Genomic DNA, 26,579 nt, shown 5'->3' on the forward strand with positions numbered 1-26,579 from the left:
CACATCAAAGCACATTTTTTGGTAACCTAAAAATGCAAAGTACAGTACAAAATTATTGTAAATATCACATAGGCTTGAAACTCAATTTTTAAAAAACGCTCATCAAAACTGACCTTTTTGGTACTTGGGGGAGGATAATGGCATGAATCTTGTTACATTCATGAGCCACAATGTTAGTGCTTCATTTTGTCCCCTCTGTGTTCTGAACATGTTTTGAGAAACGTGTCATAGATAGGTACACAGGACACGCCCCTTTGAGCAGCATGCTTACGGCAATTTTAACCTAATGTCCATGCTTTCCATTACGTGCCACAGCCGCCACCTAACCATGTCAAAATACTGCCTTTGATCGTAACATCGTGACTGCCAACATGGCCTCCACATTGATGTGTGTTTTAGCCTGCTCTAGTCTACTGTTAGTCTGTTTATCTAAGAAAAGAGCAGTACAACCCAGAAACACATCACCAGTCTCTGTCCTTTACTATTTACTGGCGCTGCGGCAAATTGCGGCCTACTTTGGAACTAATAGACTCGAACAGTTACTTTATAAGGGGGCGTTTTGAGTGGACTGGAGTCCATTGTTTCTGGGTCTGTTAAATTGAGGTTCCACTTTATATATGAACACGAGAGCAGGCTAAACTTTAAAAGCACAACTGCACGTAATCCTCATTGTTCTACAATCAGACATTCAAACAAAACCATGCAGCAAATACTCTATTGAGCATATACACAGGTGCAAACTGCACACATGCTAAGTCGAAATGTGTCCATTAAGTTAACAGTCTAATCTATTGACATGACATTCATAGTTATGTCACCGTAATGATTTTCAAGCATGGTGGAAGCATATCAATAACACCTCACTTCAACATGTTAGCTGCTCATGCTATCACTAATGTTGTTGCACATGCTACATCACAGAAGGCTCATTAATGCACTCGTGTGTTTAAAAAAAAAAAAAAAAAAAAAAAAACCCTGCAAACTGCAGTACGTTTGGAACCACGCCGAGATCATCCCTTGCACGTTGCTTTGCTGTGTTCACGCCTGTCCACCTGAAAAGCACTAGGGGGTAAAACTAACTAGAGTACGCACCCTGAGAGGCCTCCACTAATTTGTTTCCTTTCCTAAATCTCATTATTGGCCTTTATTATACATCTGAAACCTTAGCCCCGCTGAGTGTGCATGTGCGGCATTATTTTCGTTGGAAAACGATAGCAGGGTGGGCTTCTGTCAATGTTGCAAAACTTTAAGATTAGTCAACACGATGTGCATGCCTTCATGTCCGTCCCAGCTCTAAAATCAGTAATCCGTGTACAGTGTAGTATTCCCGCATGGCTGTGTTCGATCTTAAATCGACCTTGGAGTTGGGTGTACCTCCCCAATGCCAGCCACACAGTAGCCCAACTAGCAGGGTTTGTAAAAACAAATTATATCATCACTCACATTTTTACTCTCTCAAAGGTATTACGGAGCAGCGGGTGTCCTGTGTGGAATTCAGATTAAGTATTACTATATGAAACCACAGAGCACCCACTTCATGCACTGCATGCTCAATTTCATGGCATTATTGAGGTGAAAATCGTGATTTCCTTTGTAGCAAGGATATTGAATTCATGGTGTGTAGCCCTTTTTGCCGCAGGCAAACCAAGCAGCCTCACCTTAAAATGAGAATACGCATAGTGGGATGAGGGGCATTCCTTTTGATGGGTCTTTCAGATTCAAGGGTTGTCGAAGCGGACCATGGAATAGCTTACCAATGACTCGGGTGACAAACGCCAATGACAACCAGCATCTCACAAGGGAAAAGAGCTGCAGACTGACATTTTAAAGCCTTTGCATTAAAACTGTGGTCGGAAGATTTGAGTTCAAAGTGCACGGCTATGTGGGTGGGTGAAACTAATTGCTTGGGAGGTGGATGCCACGCAATTCCGCTTGGCAAAATGTACAGCGTAGCATAGATATTTTTTTGTTTGTGAATTGTGTCAGAGGATTTAATAGTCCTACTTTTTTTTTATGGAGTAGTGTAGTGGGTGGTAAGCTTGTGCTTAAGTGCATGAATTTGCAAGTTGTTACACATATCAAAAACAAAAACATGCATATCTACTTTTCCACCCAAAATATGGTATTCTAGACAGACACTTGCTGCTCACGATAAAGACCTGCACAATGACAAATAAAAGGTGCGATGAAATTCATCGATTCACCGACAACTAATCGATTATCAAATGAATCGACAACTATTTTATCAATCGACTAATAGTTTAGAGGTGTTGTTTAACTTAAGTAATTATTCCCTGATTTCTGTAGTGCATCTGTTTAAAGCGGAATTCAACCCAAACATATTTTATTCAAGAACATGTTCCCAGCAGGCCCACTAGTTGAAACACAGCATTCTGATTCTAATTTTGCATTTGTGTATTGTAAATTAAGCAGCAAAATGCACTCATTTTTAGACATCTCTGGGGCCGGACAGATTGTCTTTTGTCGACTGAAAATGACATCACAACGACCAATCATGGCTCAGATTCATAAAATAGTTCAGCCGTTATTGGTCGTTGTGAGCAGTTGTGATGTCATTTTTAGTCGACAGAAGACAAAATGGCCGCCCCCAGAGATGGCTAAAAACGAGTGCATTTTCTACTTAACTTATATTCCACAAACGCAAAATTAACCAGAATGCTGTGTTTCAACTAGTGGGCCTGCTGGGAACATATTCTTGAAAAAATTATGTTTGGGTTGACTTCCACATCAAACAAAATAAGACTATTGCAATCATCTGCTTTTACTTTGGAAAGCAATGATCGAACCACTAACTGAATCCGTTTCAAAAAGGTTGGTGAGTACATCAATCCCTCTGAAATATTGCTTGATTTTGTTAATCACTACACAATACCAAATAAACAATGAATTAAGTTAATAATACTAATCCGGGGAAAAAAGGGTTTTTAATAGACTTTAATGCAAAATGACATTTTATCCAATAGCCCCCAACAGCAAATTTAAATCAGAGATGGCTTTATGTGTCACTAAATGTAATTTATTTTTGGTACTGATTTAAAAAATATATATCTATTTTGTAGCACATCAGGTTTTTGAGATATTTCATTTTTTTGTTTGTTTTGGAATTTGTTGTTACAGTTCACGCAGAAAAAAGAGTCAGTCACTATGTTCTCACACAGTAAGCCAAGCCCATCATTTTGAATTAACAAAAGTATTAGAGAAAACATTACCTTCTAGGAGTTAGCAATGTAATCAAAATCAAATTAACATCTGTAATCGCCAGCTACTCGGTGAGTGAACGCATCCAATAATGCCGTCGTTTTTTTAAGGGTGGCAAATTGGTTGATTACTCTGTTATGACTACGTGAAAAGAGGCTAAGCACATGACTTTGGCTCACAGCACAATAACTGTTTTCTCCAAAATAATTTTGAAGTGGCAGATCGAACATTTTGGCGCACATGTGCCGAGCTGAAATGGTTAAACCAAAATGTTACTCATTAATATTTTAATTCAATAACAAAAATAATATTAAACTGGACCAATCATGCCTCACGACCAATCATGCCGGGGACCACTGTAATTATTAAATACTTTCAACTGTCATATTTCCAAAACACACCAAATGACTAGCACCTACTGTAGGTCATCAGATTGAGTTTTTAAGGTGTGTATGTACTCTAAATGGTTCCACAATCTGTGTACAAACAGGTCACTATGGGAAGGAGAGTGTGCGGAGCAGTGGTGGTGCGGACCTTCACAACTTCATCTCTTCCGGCTTTGTGACATTGGGGCGAGGTCCTCAGAAAGGTAACATATATTATTATTATTTTTTTAATCTTTTGTTAAACCGGACCCAGAATACGTCGCATGCTTTCGGAATGTATGTACCAACTGAATGGTTACGAGACCAGCGCGGCTCTCCACTTTGTGACATAGGCAATCAACGGCGAAACAATAATGGTAGGTGAAATGTCTCCCGATTCAATTTCCCTCCAGAATAATCCCCATGAATTGCTGCCACTGTTTTGCAATTAAATGCAATGTTAACACAATACACACAACCGATGGGAGGGAAGCTGACGTGAAGTGCTGGACATCCTTTCCGCACACAGCCATTAGTGAGGGACCACAGTTATCCCTTGGGTAATACATTGATTAGTATTCACCCATGTTGGCCAAGCTCTGATTTATTCCCATCCATTTTGGCTGCACAAATCAGATGCCCTGTGTGTCACCACATGGGGGATTGCAAGGCAACGGCTCCTTGGCTTGGTCCTGTTTATTTGGAAAGGTTTGTGCCACAGTAAGACTGCAGGTATTGTTTGAATGGGGCTGATTGGTATTGGTATTTAAAAAAAGAAAAAAGAAAAAAAAAAGGATCGTCTGCACATAATTCAAGCACGATTCTTTTTCTAATCTGACTCCTAGTTATCAAACCTCCTGATTTCCTGTTCATCTCTACAATTACAGCAGCTGATGATGTGTAGTTGCTGTAATTGATTGGCTGTAATTTATGACGTGCAGTTTACCATAAACATCTGCAAACGATCACCGGGTCTATTACCAAAGCCATGCCTCCGCTAACTTTGGATCTTTGATTTCAAGCTTCAGATAGATATGCTAAGTCATCAGTACAGAAATTGTGGATTTCAGAATGCACACATGCACCACAAGTATTCCTTTTCCTCATCTTCTGAAAATCAAGGTTATGTTTACTCAAATAGTGAAGTTGCTTCCCCAATGCTCGTAAGTCGATGTTGTAAAACATGCTTTTATCTGTCATTTAAATTCATCTTCTAAGTGTGCAAGTACCGTTATTTTGGATATTGGACAGCAACAGTATTGACATCTGATGCTTGTGTATTAATACTGGACTGTGAGAGATAATAATGCCATTTAGCAACATATAGATATTTGAGGGAAAAAGGCAACATACATTCAATTTTTATGGTTCAGGCGAGATAAAGATGGAAAAAAACCCCACATGGAATCGCCTATCTTTTAATTGGAATCATGCCTCCTTCAAAACTGATATGAATCAGAACACTACCAGTGCGACTGCAGTATAAATGAACAGATCACCTATAGAGGTGAATACAAATTCAACAGTGAATACATTGACCATTAAGTATGATCAGGAAATGCAAACCGTGATATCCGATAGGTCACTTGTTTAGTGTACCTGTAAATTCTGACATGGGGATGTTTACCTTCCCACCCGCTTGTATTCAGAAGTGTCTTTTTTAATACTTTACACCACTGGTCACAGTAACCACAAGTGTTATCAAGCTCATTATCTTGAGAGTGATTGTGATGTACTTCTGCATGTGTTTGTCTCCACTTTGAGACCACTTTTCCAAAATATGCGTTCTTGCTCTCCAAAGCACAGTTGGATAAACAAACCATATATATATATATATATATATATATATATATATATATATATATATATATATATATATATATATATATATACACACACACACACACACACTGGACGAATTCCGAATGTAATTGTTTTTTAATTTAGTAAAGTGAGTTGAAATTACAAAAAGAAGTTCAAGGACTAACCCTAACCATAACCCTTTTTACGTATAAAACGTCTGCCTCAATTTGATGAACACTTAGGCCTACTAGTTACTATATTTTATATCGTCTGCAATACAGTACTGTGAAAGGAACTTATGTCTATTTTTTTTTCAATTTAATAGGGATTCCCCGTTAGACATCCTATTAATGTGATTTAAAAAAAAAAAAAAAAAAAGACAATATGGAAAATATGTGTTCTTCACAGGATAGCAACAATATGTATGTTGTCTCAAAGATTTTGAGAAGCGCTGCTCTAGAAAATGCTTGAAGGACTCTTATTTTGTCAAAACCGTCAGGGACATCAGTCATTTCCCAAATATAAACACGACAAAATCGCCAATTACTTTAATCATAAAATGCACTCTCTCCAATCTTTTGCTACTTTTGTTTGTTATTTCCAGCCGAATGGTATCCATTCAACTAAAAATATAAAAAAACCCACTTTCACACAGTTTCAAATTAGGTATGATTCATTGGGGCTTAACCCTATTTTCATATGAAATCAGTTCCTTCTCATACTTACGCAGGCAATAAAAGAAGCAGAAAAAAAAGCCTGTTGTTGTTCTTTGTACTCTATCCCCTCTACCAGGAATGAACAATAACACACACAAGAAAATTATTATGCTGCACGAATCATGTTTGTTATAAACAAATTCTTCCCTCGGTACACATAAGACAAAAGCAGCCCTCTGTGTGCTTGTTTAACATTTAGCTCATGTGAAGTGAAATCTGCTGGTAGCCTTTAATTCTGCTTCAGGAAAATGATATAAAAATATGGTAATATTGCATCTTCTGTTGCATTAAAAGGGTGTAAATCATTAGTGACAGCTTTCAGCTCTTTGACTCTTCGTAGAATCTTGTGCCTCAAGGCAGGTATGGCGGAATTGAATCCTAAACGAAAAAAAAACCTTCTCATGTTTGCATCTCTTTCACTATCGTTACATGCTGGTTGAGGGAAATACGTTTTATTTCTTTATCATAATCACCCTGTGACTGTCTTATCAAAATCAAGTCAGTTATCTATCTGGGTTTTATGATTTAGAAATTGTCTATAAATGACTTGATCTGTCGCTTGTTTTACCCATTTTTTTTTTTTTTTTTAATCCGGATGAGGTAGACGAATTCTATCATACATCTGTCCTGTCGATGTGGGCTGACGTGAGCAGTCAGTAAGAGATGAAAACAGAATGAGGTGAACACTAAGTAAGCAGTCAGGTTGCATATAAATCATAGTGGAGCTTCATTATTTTTTGAAGAGGTTTACACAGCTTTGTTTTTCCGCTGGCTGAGGGTAACAAAGCTGGAAAGGCCAAAAAGCAAATACACATTCAACAGAATCAGAAACAACTTCTGCTTCGTCCGATTTTTTTCCTTCCTTTTTTTTTTTAGCACGTTCCGGTGTTCATATTTGCCACACTTACAGAATCAGCTTTTGTACTCATGATGTCGTCTTCTGGCTTTTGCATGTTTGGTGTGTTAAATTATACAGGCTGATAGAGAACGTGTGTGTGTGTGAGGCTAGATAACCCTCAGGGAGGACAGGTGAGGTCAGTGAGTGTTCCCGAAGCATCATGACAGCTGGATGCTTCACATCCGCTTGCTGATATGCAAAACAAACTTGCACGGAGAAAAAATACGAACGAATGCTGGTGAGGAAAAAATGAATTCCAATTTGAAATCAGAGTGCTGCCTCAGCTGACGTCAGCCTTCCTGCAAGCTTATTCCGCTTATTCTACTTCAAAACGTTTGCTGTTTTCAAAGATGTTTTCTTCATATGCTATATCACAAACACTTTGCCGCTGCAGCATATCATCGCTGTCCTGTGAAAAACACTTATGTCCAATTTGGGAACATTTTTTAATTTTCACCTTAATGCGATGTCTGTAACGTGCAAACACCATTCACGTAAAAATAAGAAAATTGAAAACACAGGACAGCGACGATATGGTACAAACCTCACTTGCCTCTGTGTATTAATACTCTGAGTGGCGTTATAAATTAATTGGACATTGTAGTTGTTAAATTAGAATTACATTTTGGTGATTGTTAGTTAGTTTTTATACACTTTTGCTATTGAAGTTAGTCCATCGCAGCCTTGACATTGAACATGCATAAAGTCCATTTTTAAAAAAAGTTTCCCGTCATTCGTCAGCAAAACGGGCTTCCGTCAGCCTGATGGAATGCCCACCTCTGAGTATAGAGCAGGAGTCTTCAATCCTATTCCTCGAGGGCCGATGTCCTGCCTGTTTTCCATAATCTCCCTACTACAGATATTCACCAAAGGTCACCAGAAACTGGATAACGATCCTGATCATTTGAATCAGGTGTGTGTTGCAGATGGTAAAGAGGCAGGACACCGGCCCTCGAGGAACAGGATTGAAGACCCCTGCTATAGAGTATAGCATAGGTTTCGGAAGTTGCAGAATAGTTTAGAAAAAAAAAAAAAGTTAAAATTTGGATTGACTATTGCAATTGCAAAACACTATATTGTAACTTTCTCAAATTTGATGTGCAGAAATGCTGTCAAATTGTTTAGACACAATGGAACGGTTATTGCATGTGTTAGTTTATGGAAACCATTTTTGGTGACAATTTGTAATTGCGGGAGCACAAACTGCATATATTGCTGAAAGTTATATACAACACACAGTTTACCTTTGATCTGAACTGAGATATTTCATGGCTGCTGTCATAAATCTTCAGCAGAGATGTTAGCTGCATGACGCCTTTCAAAGCCACCTGCTACCGGGTAGTGTGAAATGCTTTTGGCGGGGCTTTTTATTTATCTATTTAACTGATTTGTTTTTAATAAGGTTGCTTGCTACTTGCCCTATTGTACAATGAGCTTGATTTTGCATTTACAGCTGCATACTTTGCTAGCCAGCAGTGTGTCACTTGCTGTCGCGAGGATAATGCCAAAAGGCATTCATCCCGCCTCCTCAAACACCAGCCAAAACCACAGACGATAAAAACCATCCTGTCAAGATAACTGCGTTGAATCAGAGATTTTCAGCGTCTAGAACATCACACTCACTTTGTTGTCAACCGCAAATATTATATTCTTACTATAGCTATAATAAAAGATGTGTGCGCTTCAAAATAAAAATATACCGACTGGCTCACAATTCCATTAATCTCGCTGCTCATGTCTGATCCATTAAATGATTAGAACACATTATTGTGATTATTTGGACTTATTACAATTTGGGCCGCATCCCGGCGTAATTATGGTAAATTAAGTTACCTTAGTGAGGCAATACTTCAAACCAAGGAGATCTGATTTTCAAACTGTCCACTTCCCACCCAATAATAATAAATAAACATATGACGCAACTGGTTGCACTTTTCATGTTTAAAAGCAAAAATAAAAAAATCTTACAGCCGCGTCTTTGGGAAAACTACATAAATGTAAATCCCCGGTTTATGGCATCCTTGTTTGCAGTGCAAATACTCCCCCAGATTATTGCTTCGTACATATGCAAACTAAAGCCCAATAGCCAGATTAAATTAATTGTTAGTGCCACAGAGGAAGTTTGATGTACTTTTGCATTCACTCACTGTCACAAAGAGAAACTCTGCACTGTAAATCACTGTCACATTTGCACACATATTTCTCTGCCCTGCAGAGTGTTTAAAGAGAGCAAAGCTGTGTGTGCAGATGGATGGAGAGAGAATTCTTATGACGGATGTTGTTAGTTTCCAACTCGCATGCCCCTATTGATCAAATGTTTCTACCTTGGACACACAGTGCAGAGTGGGTTGACAGCCAGCATGCAAATGTGTGTTTAAATATTCCACTTGCCAGCTGCTATTGCTTGAATGTGTCCATTTTCATTAATTTTCCATGTGTCAGTCTTGTTGATAGGGGAACAGTGGCAAGTCTTTGCACTCGGAGACGTGATTAGATAAAAGCTATTGTCCTTCACTTGGCATGTTCCACACTTCATTGCCTTGGTGAGGCCAACTTTTTACCTGGTTACTTATTGTTTTTGAATGGGCAGAATTAGTTTACTGTGCAATTTTAGCATTCGGTGATAATTTGGATGCAAGCAGTTCGCCTTCTCTTCTGCCCCTCTTGTTTATAATGTTGGTGAAAAACGTGATTATTTGGGTTTTCCTTTTCTGCCATGTACCGCTGAACAGCAAGTCCAATGCAGTATAATGGAGATGAAAACATCTGCCGGTGTTGCATCATTTCATTTGAAAACCGCATAAATAGATCAACCACAAACAGGGAAAACCAAAATAATTCGCAGCTAATTCAAACGGAATATATATTTTTTGCTATCATGCAAACAATGCCGACCGACATAATTGCTTGCTTTCTTTCTTCTGATCACGTGACACATTTTTTTTAGTTTGTCTGTTTCTTTGGCTCAAGCATAACTGCTTCCTAAAGCAATGAAAAAATAAGACAGCGGTTACTCTCTCAAGACTGTTCAAATGGCAAATGACGATGACAGTGTCTTGCCGCTGAACATGACAGCCCATAGGAACAACATGTCAGACAGATGCACGATAAGAACATTTCCCAACTGAACCACTGATCTGTACTCACTATGAAATACTTATTTTAAATAAAAGAAAAACACTGCCATTTGTGGTATCTGATGTGTCACCCCCCCTTTTCCTAATGCAGAGTTAGTCTAAAAATCTAAAAAACACCTAAAAATGAAACAGAAGAACAACAAACACATCAAGAACATAACTGTTGAAGGACGTTAAAATAAGCATTCCCGATATGGCTTACATTTGGATTATGGCCATGTTTACAGTTTAGGTGTCACTCTGTAGACCTACTGTATGTCTCGATCAGATTATGTTATTAAAATACCTGTAGTGTTGTTGTCCATGTAGACATAGCCATTATTCAAGTGGTAATGGATACAAAGTTATGGTTTACCGGGTGAAAGTGATTCTGCTCACTGAATTTATAAATCATGAATTATATAATGGCCAGCCAGTGAACAAAAAAAATCCTAATGATTCTTTTTAACAGTAACATTTAGTCAGTCTTAGGTAGCAACTAATGACCCTTAGCGTCTTACAGCTAGAACAATAGGTGGGAGTTGATCCACTGAAAGGACCGTCATTTGTGGTTTCGACATCCATAAATAATGTTTTCAATGTTTTAGAAAGTTGCACATAGATGCTATCTGGTTTTCCACTGATTCCCTTCATAAGCTTGGAGTAGCACAGTTAGCAATTCTCAAACCTCTTCTTAAAACAGTTTGAAAACCTGCTTTGGCGCCAGGGAGCCGTAGGGATACTAAAATCTGTCGCAAGTGCCGAAACATAGGTCGCACTTGGTTGTGTAGCTGTTTTTGACTGGCGGCGCGCTACAATGGAGCACAATGTAACTGCTCATACAAATTGATGGCTGAGTTCAGAGGATGTGGCTTGGTGAGCTGCTGGCTCAGCATTTTGTGGAATAACCAATAGGAAATTGCTAATAAGATCCCGTTGAGAGCAAACCAGGGCCATGGCATTCATTAACAGAAATGAAAAGTCAAGACAGTTTTTACCAAAGCAAACATTTTAAGGAAAAGACAAGATTCTCTGGTCCGGCTACTGAATATGCAAGATAGATCAACAATTAGGATGAAGGTTAAAAGGATGGGAGAAGCACTTTTTACTTGCCAAGCATGCAGCCTGTTCACTTGTGAGTGGGAAATATCAAGTAGGTTTATGTGGACTAAGTGGGCCTTAATAACCACCCCAACAGACCCACTTGCTGTTTTTCTTCACCCTTATTCACACAGCTCATTAAGGAATCCTTGGCGTCCTTTAGCCGAGAACTGAGTTTGACAACTTCCCTGCCTTGCAAAATTAACACAAGCCTCGCAGCATTCTCTATTAAAGCTAACAGAGCACAAACGTGGAGGTCAGTGAATGACAAGTCACCCCACAATTCCTGACAAGCCTCTTGGGTATCCTGGGGAACAACACCACTTCCAGACACACTCCAGTCAATTACAGTGATGTCAGATGTGTGGGAAGACAGAGGAAATGACAGTTCGGAGACAGCCCTCTTATCATTGTCCTTCTGCAGTGGCCACTTTCAAATAAGGAGTTATTTGTGGGGATGCACGCTGGAAGGAAGACAAAGAGGCCCTTCGTAAAGGGACGAGGTGGGAACGTAGCCAAGAATATCTGATTGCTTTAAAGCAACCGAGCTGAATGAGAAAAGCAGGTACCGTTGAAGCTATAAGGTTAGAATTATTCAGGGAACTGTGTGACCGCCGATTCGGTCGGATTTGGTAACATACATTTGGAAATAATATATTTGTTTTGCAGTTTGATAAGAATGAGTCGTGGACACGGTTTCAATGCATATTTCGGAGGGAATCTTCAAAGCGTTTGGCAAGAAATGTACACATACTGCATAAGATTTAACTATGACCGAAAGTTATGTGTGATGGCAGTTTAAATTCGAGGGTGACACGGGAGTGAATTTTACCACTCCCACAGAAAAAAATCCTGTACTGTGCCGCCCCGGATCATAGTAAATTATAAAAATCGGATCATGTCCTCTCCGGGTGAAAACGACTCCCATCGATTTTGGAGGTCATCTAGATAAAAAAAAATAAAATAAAAAATACAAACAGTGTGTCGCCCCACCTTCCTCATTGACTCTCTGAGGTTACTGAATAAACCCGCTCCCGTCCGGTCCCATGAATTTGTTATCCTATATCGTCCCAATCCTGTGATTAAAGGTAAAGTCGACTCCCTTCCTGCAGGAATCCTACTGGATTCATGGGATCCCTGAAAAAATGTCAGCCTCTAGTTTAAGTACAAAGATTTAATAGAAGTTTGAAGGTGTAAATTTCCAAGAAATTTGGGGCGATTTCCAAACCGTATGATCTACGGGTGTTTTGCTTTAGAGGTTCGACTGCTTAAAGGTGAGAGAAGAGGTAGTCCTCCTTGCATGCATGACACGGGGGACTATACTTTAAAAGTGGCGTACCGTTTGGGGCCTGTGGAAAGCTCCTAATGTGGAGCATCAATCAAGTTGCTTCCCGCCGCACAGCATGGGAACTTTTATCTCCTCTCATTAAAGTAAGTGCAGCTATTTTATGCATCGGCTGGAATGCAGGGACTTTTTCCATGCTAATTTCCCACATTTAGATTTGTTATTTATCATCTTTGATCAGCAGGGTTCTGTACACTAATAAATTGGAATCGAGGCTGCTTTCCTGACGACTCTTGGATTCATTCCATGCTGAAGCATTAACAAACTTATGCAAAGCTGCAGCTGTTTAATGGAAATATATAGGATGTCAAATCTTCCAACAGCTTTTCAACTTTGGAGTTAAATGAAGCTTAGGATAAAGAAATTGGGCCATCCTATTAAACGCAGAATAAACGGAAACAAGCAATGTGAACATCGAGCTTGTCCACCAGTTTCCCCCCCCCCCAAATGAACAAATCTCATCAGAAAAGTAACATCTTTCAATCCACTACATCCAAAACCCTCTTTACCCTACCAGCAATTCGTCCAAAACGAAAAATGGCTACTGAAAAATTTAGCAGGCCTAACCTACTCTGAAATAAAATGGATTTTCCCACATATACCCATATATAAAGTTGCAAAGCTCTCTCTTTAAGCACCTTGTTGAGTACCAGTTATCAACTACCCAAAATGTTCTAACTGAAAAAGCCCCTCAGCTGAACGAGCTGAAAGGAAATGTAGCCACCGTGTGTTGTAGAGAGGAATATAGTTCAAATTAGAGCCACCACATACAAACTGGCACCTTGGAATGACGGGAAAATACACAGAGAAAACAAACTGTCCAGGTAAGTCGCTATACAAACAAAAATGATGGCAAAGCTCTGAGAGGAAAGTCAAAACCTTTGCATTGTACTACGGAGGAAAATCTATTCATTGAAGCAATTCATCATATTGAAAAGTCAAACTGTATATTAAACAGCCGCGTCCTTGTTGGTTTGAGCGATAAATCATCTGTTATAAATAGTCCTGCAGGCATTTTGAGGATGCCTCTGTAAGTGTTTTAGAGGGACTGGCGAAAGACTGAACTTGGCTCGGCCGTGTTGACCGCGAGCAGCTTTCTATCCACCGGCCTTGTAAGGCAAACTCCCACTCTCATCTCTAATCTATAATTCATAACGAAGAGGCTCAGACGAAGACTGGCAAAGGCAGATAACTTGGTCACTTTTGCTCCATGCTTCCCCAGCTGCGTGACTATTATCCAGGGGCCATTGTGCGGGAAAACAAATAGGAAAATTGCCTCTCTGTGTAGGGTGTTAGGAATGGTGCATTCTGTAGCGAATTTGAATGTGGACTTGCCATTCAGAGCACAAGGTTTAGGAGCGCCTATTGCACTGTGCAAATAATGAGGAATGCGAGAGACGGAAGTCAAATTAATCATCTGTAGATTGGGATTTATCTACTAATCTAATTCTAGTATTAAAATTCAAAAGGGTTCAACATTTTCTCTCCTTGCCTTTTGCTCTAATTTAAAGTGGCTGGGGCGAGTCTTTCAAGGGAACATGGGTGTCTAATATTAGTTCCATCTCCAGTCAAGATAATTTTATGGGGTAGTAGCTGATAAATGACTCCTGCTGTGGTGGTAATCTGTAATCGTTACCAATTTACAATGGGCAGTTGTTTACTAAGCACCCGTTTATTTGCTAATTCCACATTTACAGATGATAAACTGGTGTGAGAAACTTTTCATTTGTTGTTCTCAGTGAATGGATGGTTCTATAATTCAATTCACCGAATCCGGACCTCACTAAACCTTAAAATGTCTTTTGATTAAAAGCGTAATATATTAAACTACATCCCGAGTCTATCTGTGCCTGTCAATAAAGCAGGTGGCTGCTTCCCTGGGCTTCCATTTCACACTGTTTTTCACGCAGCACACAAGCTTGAGGAATGAGAGATCAACACCTTGTCAGGCGTACCATTAAGGTCCAATTTGGAAATTCTCGTGGGATGTGAAAGACTTGGCGTGCTGAGCGGAGCTTTGCTGGGCTGCTGAAGCCAGTCCGTGAGCAAGAACGCTCAGCCATGTCTACACCTCTTTGCTGTCACTTAATCACTTTTGCCCACCGCACCTCCAGCTCGGTTATGAATTGTGCTGCAAATTGCCTCCGCATTGTTACCACTACAGGTTCAGTGAACCCATCCCTTGAAATATTTTTGATTGAGATTATAGGTATTCCATCGACAATACCGGCCCATGGGTCAGGGTATAATTGAAAGGTGCCTTCAAGTGTGATAAATAATGACGTTTCCCAAGGGGCCATTAGTGGTTTGGAATGGGAGCATGCCGGATTGTAGAAGGGAATCTTTCGCACAGTAATGGTGCCAGTTAGTACCCTGCAGAGAAAGGCCTGGAGGGACTATGTTACAGGTGTGAAAACACAGGACGGGAGACACTCAAATAGCTTCAGTGCAAATCAACTGGAGCTGGTCCAGGTGTGAGATAACTGTGATATTAGGCCTAGATAGACTGCTATCGATGTGCTGTAGATCCTTTAGTGGCGCTTTCACGTGAGCAACCTTCATTTATTATAGGTTTAGACTGGACTTAATTCTGTCCCTTGGTGGGGATTTCTTTGGTCAGGAAAAACGGTAAACCTTAGGTGAGAGAATAATCATTCTGACCATGAGCTGATTCAATTGCTAAATAAACCAATCAAGTCTGACCTTAAATTGCATAAAGGTGGGTTAATAAAAGGATGAAACCAGTGACTGACAGAATACATCTTTAGTTTGGAACGTTAGCAGTTAGCATGTTAGCACTTTAGCATGTGGACCGATACACAAATTGGGTCAATTTGACCCACTTTCTTGCGTTGTTTTATACGAAACTACCAATTTTTGGGGTTGTTTTTGCAGAAAAGAATGTTGGGTCAAATTGACCCAAGTTGTGGATCGGTCCATTTTTGACCAAATATTGTGTTATTTTAACCCAACTGTTTTTAGAGTAACATGCTAAAGTGCTAACATGCATCTGGTACATTGTCAACATAACGAAATGGACAAAAAAGTTTGTCAAATTTGTGTTTATTATTAGTGTTTGACTCACTTGCCTGTACAGGTAAACTTTCCTGTACTGTACTATACCTTCACTTTCTTGCGACCAATAATCAAAAAGAGGGACGTTACCTTGCTTGTCATAATGCATTTGCTTGGATTATGACAAGAAACCAAATCCTTTAATACTTGTATTCAGATGTGTAAGTTTTAGTCATGTGGTAAAATTTAGTAAAATATAGTGTCAGGTTATGAAGTTTGAACTTCCACAAAGAGTACATTTATAAACTTTGAAAGGCTGCATTGTAAGGCACTGGTAGTTTAAGGTTTGGGAGCAGAATGAAGAAAATGATTCTCATTAAACTTTTCCTTTTGTCCAAAGTTTCACAAGTCATTAATACTGGATATGCACAAAGTAATTGTTACATATTTATAAAAAAAAAAAAAGTTTCAAATCAGGCCAAATTGGCCGCATGCTGCCACTGCTGACAGACAGGAGCTTTTATTGTTCTTCCCAGCTGAGTGGAACAGTTTCCATGTCTTAATTACCTCACTTTTGGCACAGTTGCAGCACCGCAGAGCTAGCAGCCACCATAGGGAAGATAAGGGGGTGGGCTCAGCCGAGACGGACAGCGGTTGGTGACAGAAGCCAGGGGAGAACGCAATGGAGAGAAAGCCCCCAGCTAGCATGCCGAGGATGACAGATGCGACAGTGGAGGGGGCCCTGAGATCCCTAAGGAAGAGCCGAAGAAAGTGCGGGTCTATCTCGGAGAACTCCCGTATGCCCGTATAGCGAATTGAAAGAACTCCAAACCACATATAAAAACAAAACAACAAAAAAGAGAATGCAGATTCAAGTTCAGTCTCTGGCTCTCTATTTAAAGGTTTTGTTTACTGTCAGATCTATTTTGTTGCAAGTACATGCATTCCCCCAGGAAAGACATTTTTGAGATGTTTCTGAAGTTATACTGTAATGTAATACAATGTTACCGTCAGTGTGTATTGTAGCTACAGCTATAGACTATAGGTGCGATGAAAAAAAAAAAAAAATCACATAAAAAAGTATACATGCATATATTGGAAGCTCTACTTTTCTAAAAAAAATGCCCTACTTTCCTGGTCTGACAGGCTTGATGACACTGTCACAGAAGTGAGTACTTTAATGTCCAATATGATAATTTCTGCAATTTTTTTCAATTTATTTTATTTTTTTAGTACGGCAGCATGGACAGCAAACTGACTCATGGCTCAAGTGTTTTATTCTGTTACGGTGTGAATGATGGCAAGCAAGATGTTTTGCTAAGTGCACTCCAAGACAGGAAAACTACCCCTTCAGCTGGGAAATTCATAAAAAGCCTGACATACATACGGACATTTTTGAAATAGATGAAATATTTTTGCTTCACCTTTTCAACATTTTAAGAAAATGGGTTTTAAAGTGGAGAATTTGGAATATAACACAGTTGAAAAACACTGATAAAGCATTTGTTCCTCCAAAGACTCAGTACATGTATCATTTAGCACATTTTATATGCTGACAAAGTGTAATGAAATGGCAGTTTCATGCAGGATTCCAGTGCCTTGCTTTTTTCCGAAAGTGTCATCACCAACTACAGCCCCCGTGCATATTACAACAACGCCTTTAGGTCGCAACAACTACATAACATCAATGTGAATTATTGTTGAAAACGCAATTGTCACATAAAATCCCTTTACATGCATTCTCTGGTATGTTATCCGATCTAATCATAGATGCTCTTCCCTATGGTGGGCTCCACTCGCACTTTATATCATAGCCTAATATGCGCTGCTTTTTTTTCCCTTTTTCAAGCACACAATGTGAATGTGAATCATTCAGTTCAGTCTCTTTATTCTTGCGATGTGGCATTGATCCGTCTGCTCCGGGCAGTCTCTGCCAGCCTAGCCAGCGTCATCAATATTGCATCAGGTCCAGTCTAAACAGTGCGGAACTCTTTAGCAGTCCATCAAGGGAAGCGTAAAATGGAGGCTTGTCTTTATTTCCTCAGCAGGGAGCTCTACATGCAACTAATATCGCCGATAGCTCTGGACTGAATAGAGCAGAATTCTGGAAGCCTTGTTTTATTGTATCAAGTACTATATATTATTTATATGCACTATATGGTGTAATGCATCAATGCCTACAATTTATAGAATAGAATAGAAATAAACTACATGAGGACTATATCACTAGTTAATATGCCATAGTGATTCGCTGTGGCGACCCCTGAGGGGAAAAGCCGAAAGGATAACAACAAGTATGCAACATAGGCCGCAACTACAGTCAAACTTTTAAAGGTCAATCTGTTTCAGAAGTCTGATGTAATCTTCATTTTGAAACAAAGACTTCCGTAGAAAACTAAGGAAATTGACATTTCTTGGGTGGAAGTAAAACCGTTTCATTAACTATGTATGTTTTAAGTAACATACATAGTTAATGAAACGGAGACATTATGATATTTTTCACAATGTAAAATCCTGGCTCTCAGTGACTTCATAAAAGGTCTCTGGTTTTCATATGTCAAAATACACAAAGGATAAAGAATTACAGCACACTTAGTACCCCCTCATTACACCGTGTTTCAAGTCACTTGGTGCGAGGTGGGGAGTTGTTTCTTTCTAATGCAAATGCCAAGTATGCCTTTTTTCACGTCCGAGGTCAAACAGCTAATTTAATTTATATTTCATACAGTATATTGAGTGCCTTTTCCGACCCCAATCGCGACTATTTTTCAAAAAAGCACTTAGCAACAAATCTAGTGAGTTATTGGAGACTTCTGAGAGACGACGCCCACCAGCGCATGTTCACTCTTCCATATCCAGACTGCAAATGAATGCTGCTTGAATAAACTCACTACTGGTTAAGCATGCGATATTAGAAGCTAAACATTGGCAACCCTGTAAAATAACACTAATCTGTGCTACCGCTGCAGCTCTGCTTACCGTCTGGCTTTGATGTGATATTGCTTCTGCGTAGTCCATCAGACTGCAGCCATTACTTTGTCTCTTGACTATAACATGTGTAGGGAAGCTGTTGTGTTTGTTAATTGACAATTTTTCAGAAATTGGCAGAAAAAATATTTATTAATTTCACAATTGAGGGTTGGACAGGCAAATATTCCAACTATTTATTTACAAACAAGTCAATTTTCGATGTCTTTTTTAACGCAATTTTCCTCTTTGCCATCAGTGGTCCGTCTCTGTGGTGGCATTACTGCACACGAGACCAAAAAAGAAAAAAAAAAAACACACACTTGATCACTTAATCTTTTGTTAAATCGCACAAGTCCTGCTTGGTATGCTGACATCATCCATGAGTATCTTTGGACCTTCACTGCTTGGGGTTCTACTGCGCCATGCAAATGTCTGCACATCAGTCGATGTTTTAAAAATGCTTAAACTGTTTTATATAAAGCACTTTGAATTGTCTTGGAATTGAAATGTGCTATGCAAATAAACTTGCCTTTAAATGCCTTTGAGGCTCCAGTGAACATTTGCTAACATTACACCACATGCACTTTTGTGTGAACTAGTAAATGTTCAGGCGTGAAAAAAAGGCAATCGAGTTGAACCCGAATGCAATACACATTTTGTCCTGTCGATGAAATTGAATCTGCTGAGGGCACAATAATATCAATGTGAATGCTTATCTCTCAGAATAATTTTATCATTAGCATTTTCTGATCATATTTTGGTCTTTTCGGTAAGGTTTAGACCATTTTGAAAAGTGAATGTTAAAAAGTGTGGATGAGTAAATATTTACTCACTATAATTTCATTTGGACCATTTAAAAAAAAAAAAAAAATCTCCATGGAGAAGTAAGCAAGATTTTGAGCCAAACTCAATCAGACTTCATTGTTCCCTTGCAACTCTACCTTCACCACAATGGACTGTGTGGCAGACACAGCAAATAAGAAGATATTAAATGAAACAAAAAGGAATTAGCTTTGCAGTTTCAGCAATGCCTCCTAGGAAATATATTGGTAAATGGAACATGTTTCAAGAGGGGGATATCTGCAGCGCTGGCAACTCATTGACTTCAGTCAGGCCTTTTAGCTCACTCATTAACCTTGCGTGGAAGTTTTTTTTTTTACATATTTGCATGCATGGCTTTTTGGGCTCGGTGTTTGATTTTGGGTTAGAAGAGAACAGAGTATAATTAAATGAAATTTTAAACTTTGCATTTTTTAAAATTTAAATAAATTCATTTCGAGTTTCTAGCTCTTGTAATTTAAGAGTTTTCGCAGCATTTCAAAGCATCTTATTGGCTTCAGGGCATAGGGCAGAGGTAGGCAATTAATTTTCCAAAGGGCCATATGAGAAACTGGAACAGTTGTTGAGGGCCACACCACCCTCATCTCAATTGTGTTCAATATGAATTTATTGTATTTATTTACTTTAGTAGTAGCAAGTATACTTTTAACTCATTCACAGCCATTGACAAATTGACTTGTCTTTTCACAGTCCAGCCATTAAATCCTAGGAATTTATTTATATTTTTTTCAAATGTTTTTCCAAACATTAGGGTAAAAGAGGGTGTGAAAATGTCTGAAAGTGAATGAGTTACTAAGCTGCTACTTAGTATGTTGTTGATAATTAGGAAGTAAAAGTCCATTCATTTTACACATTATGAAAAATTGACTTTTTAAGTGCTTGCATACAAATCACTCCATCTCTCCTGCACCTGCCAACCCATCAAGCGTGAAATCACACAACCATGTAAATCTTTTGTGAGCTGCCATATGTGAACAAGCCGTCTTGAATTTTGCTTTTGACACAATAGGGGGTATCACGATTGAGGGGTTCGTTGTGGTAGGGAAAGATGGAACCAAGCGCAGGGAAGCATTGAAGACAAGGCAGGCGTGCAGAGTATTTGGAATTCATGTTGATGCATGCATACAGTTTATGCGTGTCCATGGGAAATCCCTTCGGTTTTATCGCTGCCGTACTTTAGTTAAAAGCCCAAAGAACTGATCTTAAAAACACTAAATGTCTTGTTGCGACACATCATGAGTGATTTAACGGTTTATCATGCAGGGTCACGTGAAAGACATCAGAATTTCTTCGGTCCTTTTTTGTGTTTATTTAACCACGAGAGCAAAAGTCACCAAACAAGGCCATGGCTTCTTTCTTATGGCATAGTGGCTGAGCTAACTAATGATCAGATCAAATGCAAAAATCCAGGCTATAATATTTTTAGAAAACTAAATTGAGAAAATGTGATTCCCACTCTGACCAGTGTTCATCTAGTCTGTGTGGTAGATTATGCACTTCCATATCAGAATAGGTTTCAAATGTGCAAAATACACACATAATATGGATTTTTAGTTACTCTCACAAGTATTCCCAAATTCAAAATTTAATAGTAGAGAATAAATCAAGGGTTAAATAATGTCTGGTTTAAAATGCTCGATAGGACAAAAATAATTAACCAGGTGAATGCGTTGCATGAATGTGAGTGTGATATAACATGAAATAAAGTTCAATTCCTCTGAATTTTATTCAAACAGCGCCGTAGGATAATACAAGTAGAGATAACTCTTAAATGGGGAAAAATAAAGATGAAAAGCAGGATTTCAAGAAGGATATCCCACAATAGTCAAGGCCAAATAATCTTGCTGGGATTTTAAAATAACATTTCATTACCTCAATCAGCATGTCTTCTTCTACTGTGCTGTGGCATGCCTTTCTGTGTTTGAAGATGTTACCGTCGCAACCATATCTGCACCTGCGGTGCGGCAACACAACTAAGACAAACTACATGAAAACTGGGATTAAGGAGTTCAAATGTTCAAGGGGAAAATATCTCCATATTTATTTTAAAGTCAGTCAAGGAGGCAATGTGGCTTATCAATTATAATCTAGAAATTGTACATGTCTGACTTTTACATATTGACATATTTATTCTTATTATTTTTCTTTTATCAGGGCCAAATGTGTAAAAGAAAAAGTTTGTGTCAAAATATCTGCAAGTAGGTGCTGGCTCCAGGAGGACTGAGCGTCTACAAGATTTGTTGCAGCAGCCTGACAATTGACAAATGGGACTTTTGCACATAATCGGAAATGAGACAAATGCACCTAATTTGTTTTAAATGCCATTTCAATTTAATAGTTTCTTACTTGGGTGAAAAACTTGAGCAAAACCATCAGTGCTAGATAATTTTTTCGAAATTTCATCATCTTCCAATGCGAATGCATCAATGTGCATAATGAACTATATGCAGGATTCCTTCATTGATAATGTTAAAGAGAAGAATGAATTGATTTTATGATATTTTAAGAACAGAACTGAACAATAAAACTTCAATCTTATGTTGAAAGACGTGCTTTCAAGGTTATCGGAGGAAAATTGCCGTAAGATTAAGGAGTACTGTATGTTTGCAATTGGCTAAAGCACCTCAGATGGGAGAAGGCTCTTTAGAGCACATTCATTAGTAATGAATATTACTAACAAATGAAGCTTCATGAAGCACTTGTGATCATTTTTGACTCCTCTAGATGGCACTCTTGGTTTAAAGATGCCGTGGAAATGTCATAAATTTCCATTGCACTAGCCTTTATCTTTTTACCAACAGCACCATCTAGGGTCATAAAAAATATCCCAAGTGCTTCATGAAGCTTCATTTTCCCATCACTATTAATTACGTCTCCCTGTGGATCCAAGTTTATGTGCTTGAAAAGACCGCCCCACCCTAGTCCAGTTTATATCTTCTTGCAGGAAGTGCCCCTCAAAGTTGGCACAGGCGTCTCTCCCAAAATACCCTTCAGATTTGCCACAGGGACATCCAGGGGACAAGATTTGAGTGATATTTCTCAAAGTCCTCTAGCCTCTGTCATAAATAGCTCAGCTACCGTCTGTCCTTCAAGGCTGTATGCCGCTCACAGGCTGATTGATGGGAATGTGCATAATCCATTATTTTGGCTCATTGATTGAGCCCAGCAATGAGAGATCAGTGTTACGGCTGGTAACTGGACCCTCCTATGAGATGTCTGCGTCACACAGGCGTAAGCAGAGGTGTCAGCCACCGGCCGACTAATCACCCTATGCTGTGAGTAATGGCTATGAAAGCAATCGCAGGGGAAATGCATCATCTCTACACACCCTCGATCCGGCAACCTGCCTCGCTTTCATTTGACTGAAACGCATGCCGATTTGAAATATGACATTTTGTAAGAGTCAGTGGGAGCATGTTGGCTCTGGTACCGCAGAATGCAATAATTAAACACACCCGTAAACATCTATTGTATTTCATCTATTGACGTGTACGTGTTGTGCGTTTCAAGTCGTTTCCCTGGGAGAACATTTCAAGCATGGCTCCGGTGCATAATTACAAAAAAACATGCTTCACTGGTTTAGACAGAGTTACAATATACTACAGCAGTTATTTTCCACTTGACTCATCTTTCAATTTGTTATCCAACATGATATGAATCTGTGACTCACTTATACACCGGCAAAAAAACTGTTTGGCAAAAAGTTTGATTTGTCGCTTCTGCAAGGAAACAGTGTGTAGGTGTTCATGGGTAACTAATCTTTTTACAAGTTGTAGGAGGAGGGATTCCTTGGCATTCTTTACAAATCCAGAGTACTTGTGTTGTTGCGGTTACATTTGCATTGATGTGATTTTAACCGGCAGCTGAAACTTGCAATCACCCAGTAACCTGACATCATTTCTGGTAAAGCATACGAGTTAAGTTTGTCAAGCCCTTGTCAATGGAATCAAATCGCAACAGAGGTGAAAAAAGGAAACACGCTAACACTAACTTGGCTTTAAGCATCAATGAGGTAAGTTTGGATAAACGCAAAAACTATCCAGACAGTGTCAAGCTTTTTTTTTCCATATTTCTTTACAATCATTTTGTGCTGTATTGGCCATGAAAAATGAGTAAATCAAATTGTACTGTAATGCGTGCTTTTAGGCCACGAAAAAAAAAATAATTCATTGAACAATTAGTTTTGGGAAAATGAAGCTTCATGAAGCACTTGTAATATTTTGTACCCCCTTAGGTGGTGGTCTTGGTTCAAATATAAAGCCTAGTTCAACGGAAATGAAAAAAAAACAAAAAAAAAAAACAAGAGTGCCATCTAGAGGAGTGAAAAATGATCACAAGTGCTTCATGAAGCTTCATTTGTCCATCACTACGGACAATCAAAAAAATGTATATATAATGTTTATATTGTTGTGGGGTGATTGTATGCCATGTAAAAAAGACGGATTTACATGAGAATTTTCCATTGTAAGATATATATTTTAACCTGCTTTTGTTTAGAATATACACTTTTTTTTTTTTACATTTAACACAGAAATGCCCAAAAGCAAACAGACTTGTGACTTAAATGTGACTTCTCACCATTCAGAACAGAGATGGTACGTAAAACCTTGCATATGCTCCTCACATTTCTTCAATGCAGACTCTTAAAATTCCAGTGAGCTTTCGACATTGTACCATTTTGAAATGGCCAATTTCAAAGTGGATTAACCTTTTGTACCCAAATTTGAGCTGGCTCGATGGGGTTTTGTGAAAAGGACTAGCATCAGCACTAATCAAACTTAATCTAAAATACATAGACCAATGGCAAAATGCATTAGCCTTAAGTGATATGGTCTAAATATTTAAATATATTTAAATGCCTACATATGGTACGATAAAGGTTCGTCACGTTCACACACCCTAAAGCTGCCTGCAGCCTGATCTGGCAGGCTGCAAAATTAATCACCATTGCTGCTAATGCGACCAGTGGCGCTTTTGTGAAATGTTAATAAAGCTATACTGAATAAGTCCATAGCCTGTGGCTGCTCACTAAATCTCAATGACTTCATTAGCTCATCACCGTGAGTCATGGCACACGGTGCCAAAAGCCATTAAAACACAACAGAAAAACACCGTCCATGGGCTTCTGCGTAGCTTGTGACACTAATACGCTCTGCTAGTTTTCACATAATAACTGACATATCAATAGGTGCAGGGGTGTGTTGAATCAATATGCAGATTTGTCTCGCACTCATTTCAAACGTATAGCAAATTGTGCACACCTCATCAAGTCATGCAGGCTTTTGTGCCGATGTAGACACTGCCTTTAATGCTGATGTTGAGCAGGATATAATGGCAGTCACAAATTAATTACCTGCCACGTTCCCCCCCCTACCCCCCCCCCCCCCACTGATAGCAACGTAACCTTTCTTTCATATGCATACAGCTGGAAACATTAAATAGAACATTTAAACGTAGTTGGAGAAGTGAGTGGAAACAGGAAAGGTCGCAAGAAAACACCGTTTGATTTTCTCCCAAAATAATTTAGTCTTTTTATTCCTCATTCAACCAAGAGGCCAGAAGACAGAGAAATATTGAGTGATATGTCAGCATTTAATTCAATTCTCTGCTTTGTGTTGAAACAATTCGATTCATGAATCCATTCCTCCATATGACACTGCAAATTTATGTTTTCCTTTGTTAAACTCTAGTAAAATGATAATTGAATTGAAACTGTGAGCTTCTTTCCCCTATGTGCATTTAAAGAAACCTTTATCTTTGTAAATGAGTGACAGTTGAATGAAAACCTGCATTTCTCTTTCTCCTATTTCTGCATGAAGGCAGTCCACCCACACATTCCCCTTATTGTTATGGCTCCATTATTAATGAGTTTTGAATTAACGGGCTGTAGAATGTCTTCAGCTGGAGCCCCTACTGAGTCTGATAGAATTAATTTAATTGGACATAAAGAACTTAAAGTGGCAGCAAGGAACAATTGTTTTTTTTTTTTTTTTTTTAAAGTCGATGGTCCCCTCATAGTTTGAACGAGTAATTTACTTTTAAGCCACTATGGTAAATCCAAAATTGACAGAAGTAAACATACATTAGTTAATAGAAAACGACAGAGCTAAAGAAGCTGCTATCCAAAGTAATAGCTAAGAGAGGCTCCTGCTCAAACAGAACCCTAATGAGGACAAGCGGTATAGAAAGTGGATGAATGGATGGACAGCTTAAAAAAATGTAGATGGCTAGTAGATGATCCATGGTTGCTGCGGCAACAACGCGAGCACTGTTCTCCTTGCAATCCTATGTACCATCACTCTTATTTTAGTTTTAGTTGTATAAAAGGTAAAATTAGCACACATTTGCATTGAAGTGCAGTGAATAATCATGCGTCATTTCTCAAGCCATTTGGACTAAGAAGTTGATGCAATGTTTCTAGGTAACTGGCATCCACACTGTCTTGTTGCAATACTTCTTGTATTCTTCTGCGACTGCAGAACATATTAGATAACGAAGGAATGCTACCTTCAAATATAAAACAGTTGTAAACACATTGAAATCTTTAAGGTCGTTACAATTCGGCATGCTGGTGGGCCACTGATTTATTTATATTAAAAAAAATAAATAAAAAAAAAGCATTTTCCCTCAGAATAACGGAAATTGCACGAATCTCTTCCAGATTCAAACTGTCGGCATCATAAAACCTTTATTAACCTGACACACAATGTTTCAGCAGTTTTTCATTCTTACTGTCCCAGAAGTAAAAAAAAAATAAATCCATGGATCTTAATAGTGAAAGCCAAAGTTAAACGCCCTTAACTTTGATGATGGGTGAATGAACGTGTTGAGCGAATTTACTGCTTCACATAAAGACTATATAAAGCTCACTTTCTGATGAACATCCTGGTCATTTTTCTTTTATTATTATGGCCAGTCTAGTCTACTAAGCAACCAGAACTGATATTTGTTCACCGCTTCAATCCCTTGTCCTATAAGCTATCTATGTAATAATTTCCATTCATGGTTTTATGGCCATCATTGCATCATGTCATTTGTCAAAATAAAAGAAAAACATACTTAATACTCTCACAAGTTTAGTTTGTCTCACCTGGCGTCAAGTTAAAAGTAAATGTACTTTTATTTATCACACATACAATGTACAGTGCATTTTGGTCTCTATTATATATATATATATATATATATATATAT

At 38.7% G+C, this 26,579-nt stretch overlaps 2 protein-coding genes across 9 annotated transcripts in view; one reads left to right on the plus strand and one right to left on the minus strand.

The window, feature by feature from the left end:
• Window positions 1-26,579, minus strand: part of LOC147129530 (transmembrane protein 238-like) — a 143,471-nt gene that overhangs the window by 82,662 nt on the left and 34,230 nt on the right. The gene's annotated exons all lie outside the window — the stretch shown is intronic.
• Window positions 1-26,579, plus strand: part of shisa6b (shisa family member 6b) — a 66,306-nt gene that overhangs the window by 8,568 nt on the left and 31,159 nt on the right. For all 6 annotated transcript variants that reach the window (XM_086016416.1, XM_086016418.1, XM_086016419.1 and 3 more), the window contains exon 3: window positions 3,710-3,808. In XM_086016416.1, the coding sequence (XP_085872542.1) occupies window positions 3,710-3,808 (99 nt within the window). The remainder of the gene's footprint in view (window positions 1-3,709; window positions 3,809-26,579) is intronic.

Source organism: Filicampus tigris, chromosome 19, assembly GCF_054856515.1.
Source record: "Filicampus tigris isolate MCC_2025a chromosome 19, RoL_Ftig_1.0, whole genome shotgun sequence".
Classification (NCBI taxonomy): Eukaryota; Metazoa; Chordata; class Actinopteri; order Syngnathiformes; family Syngnathidae; genus Filicampus; species Filicampus tigris.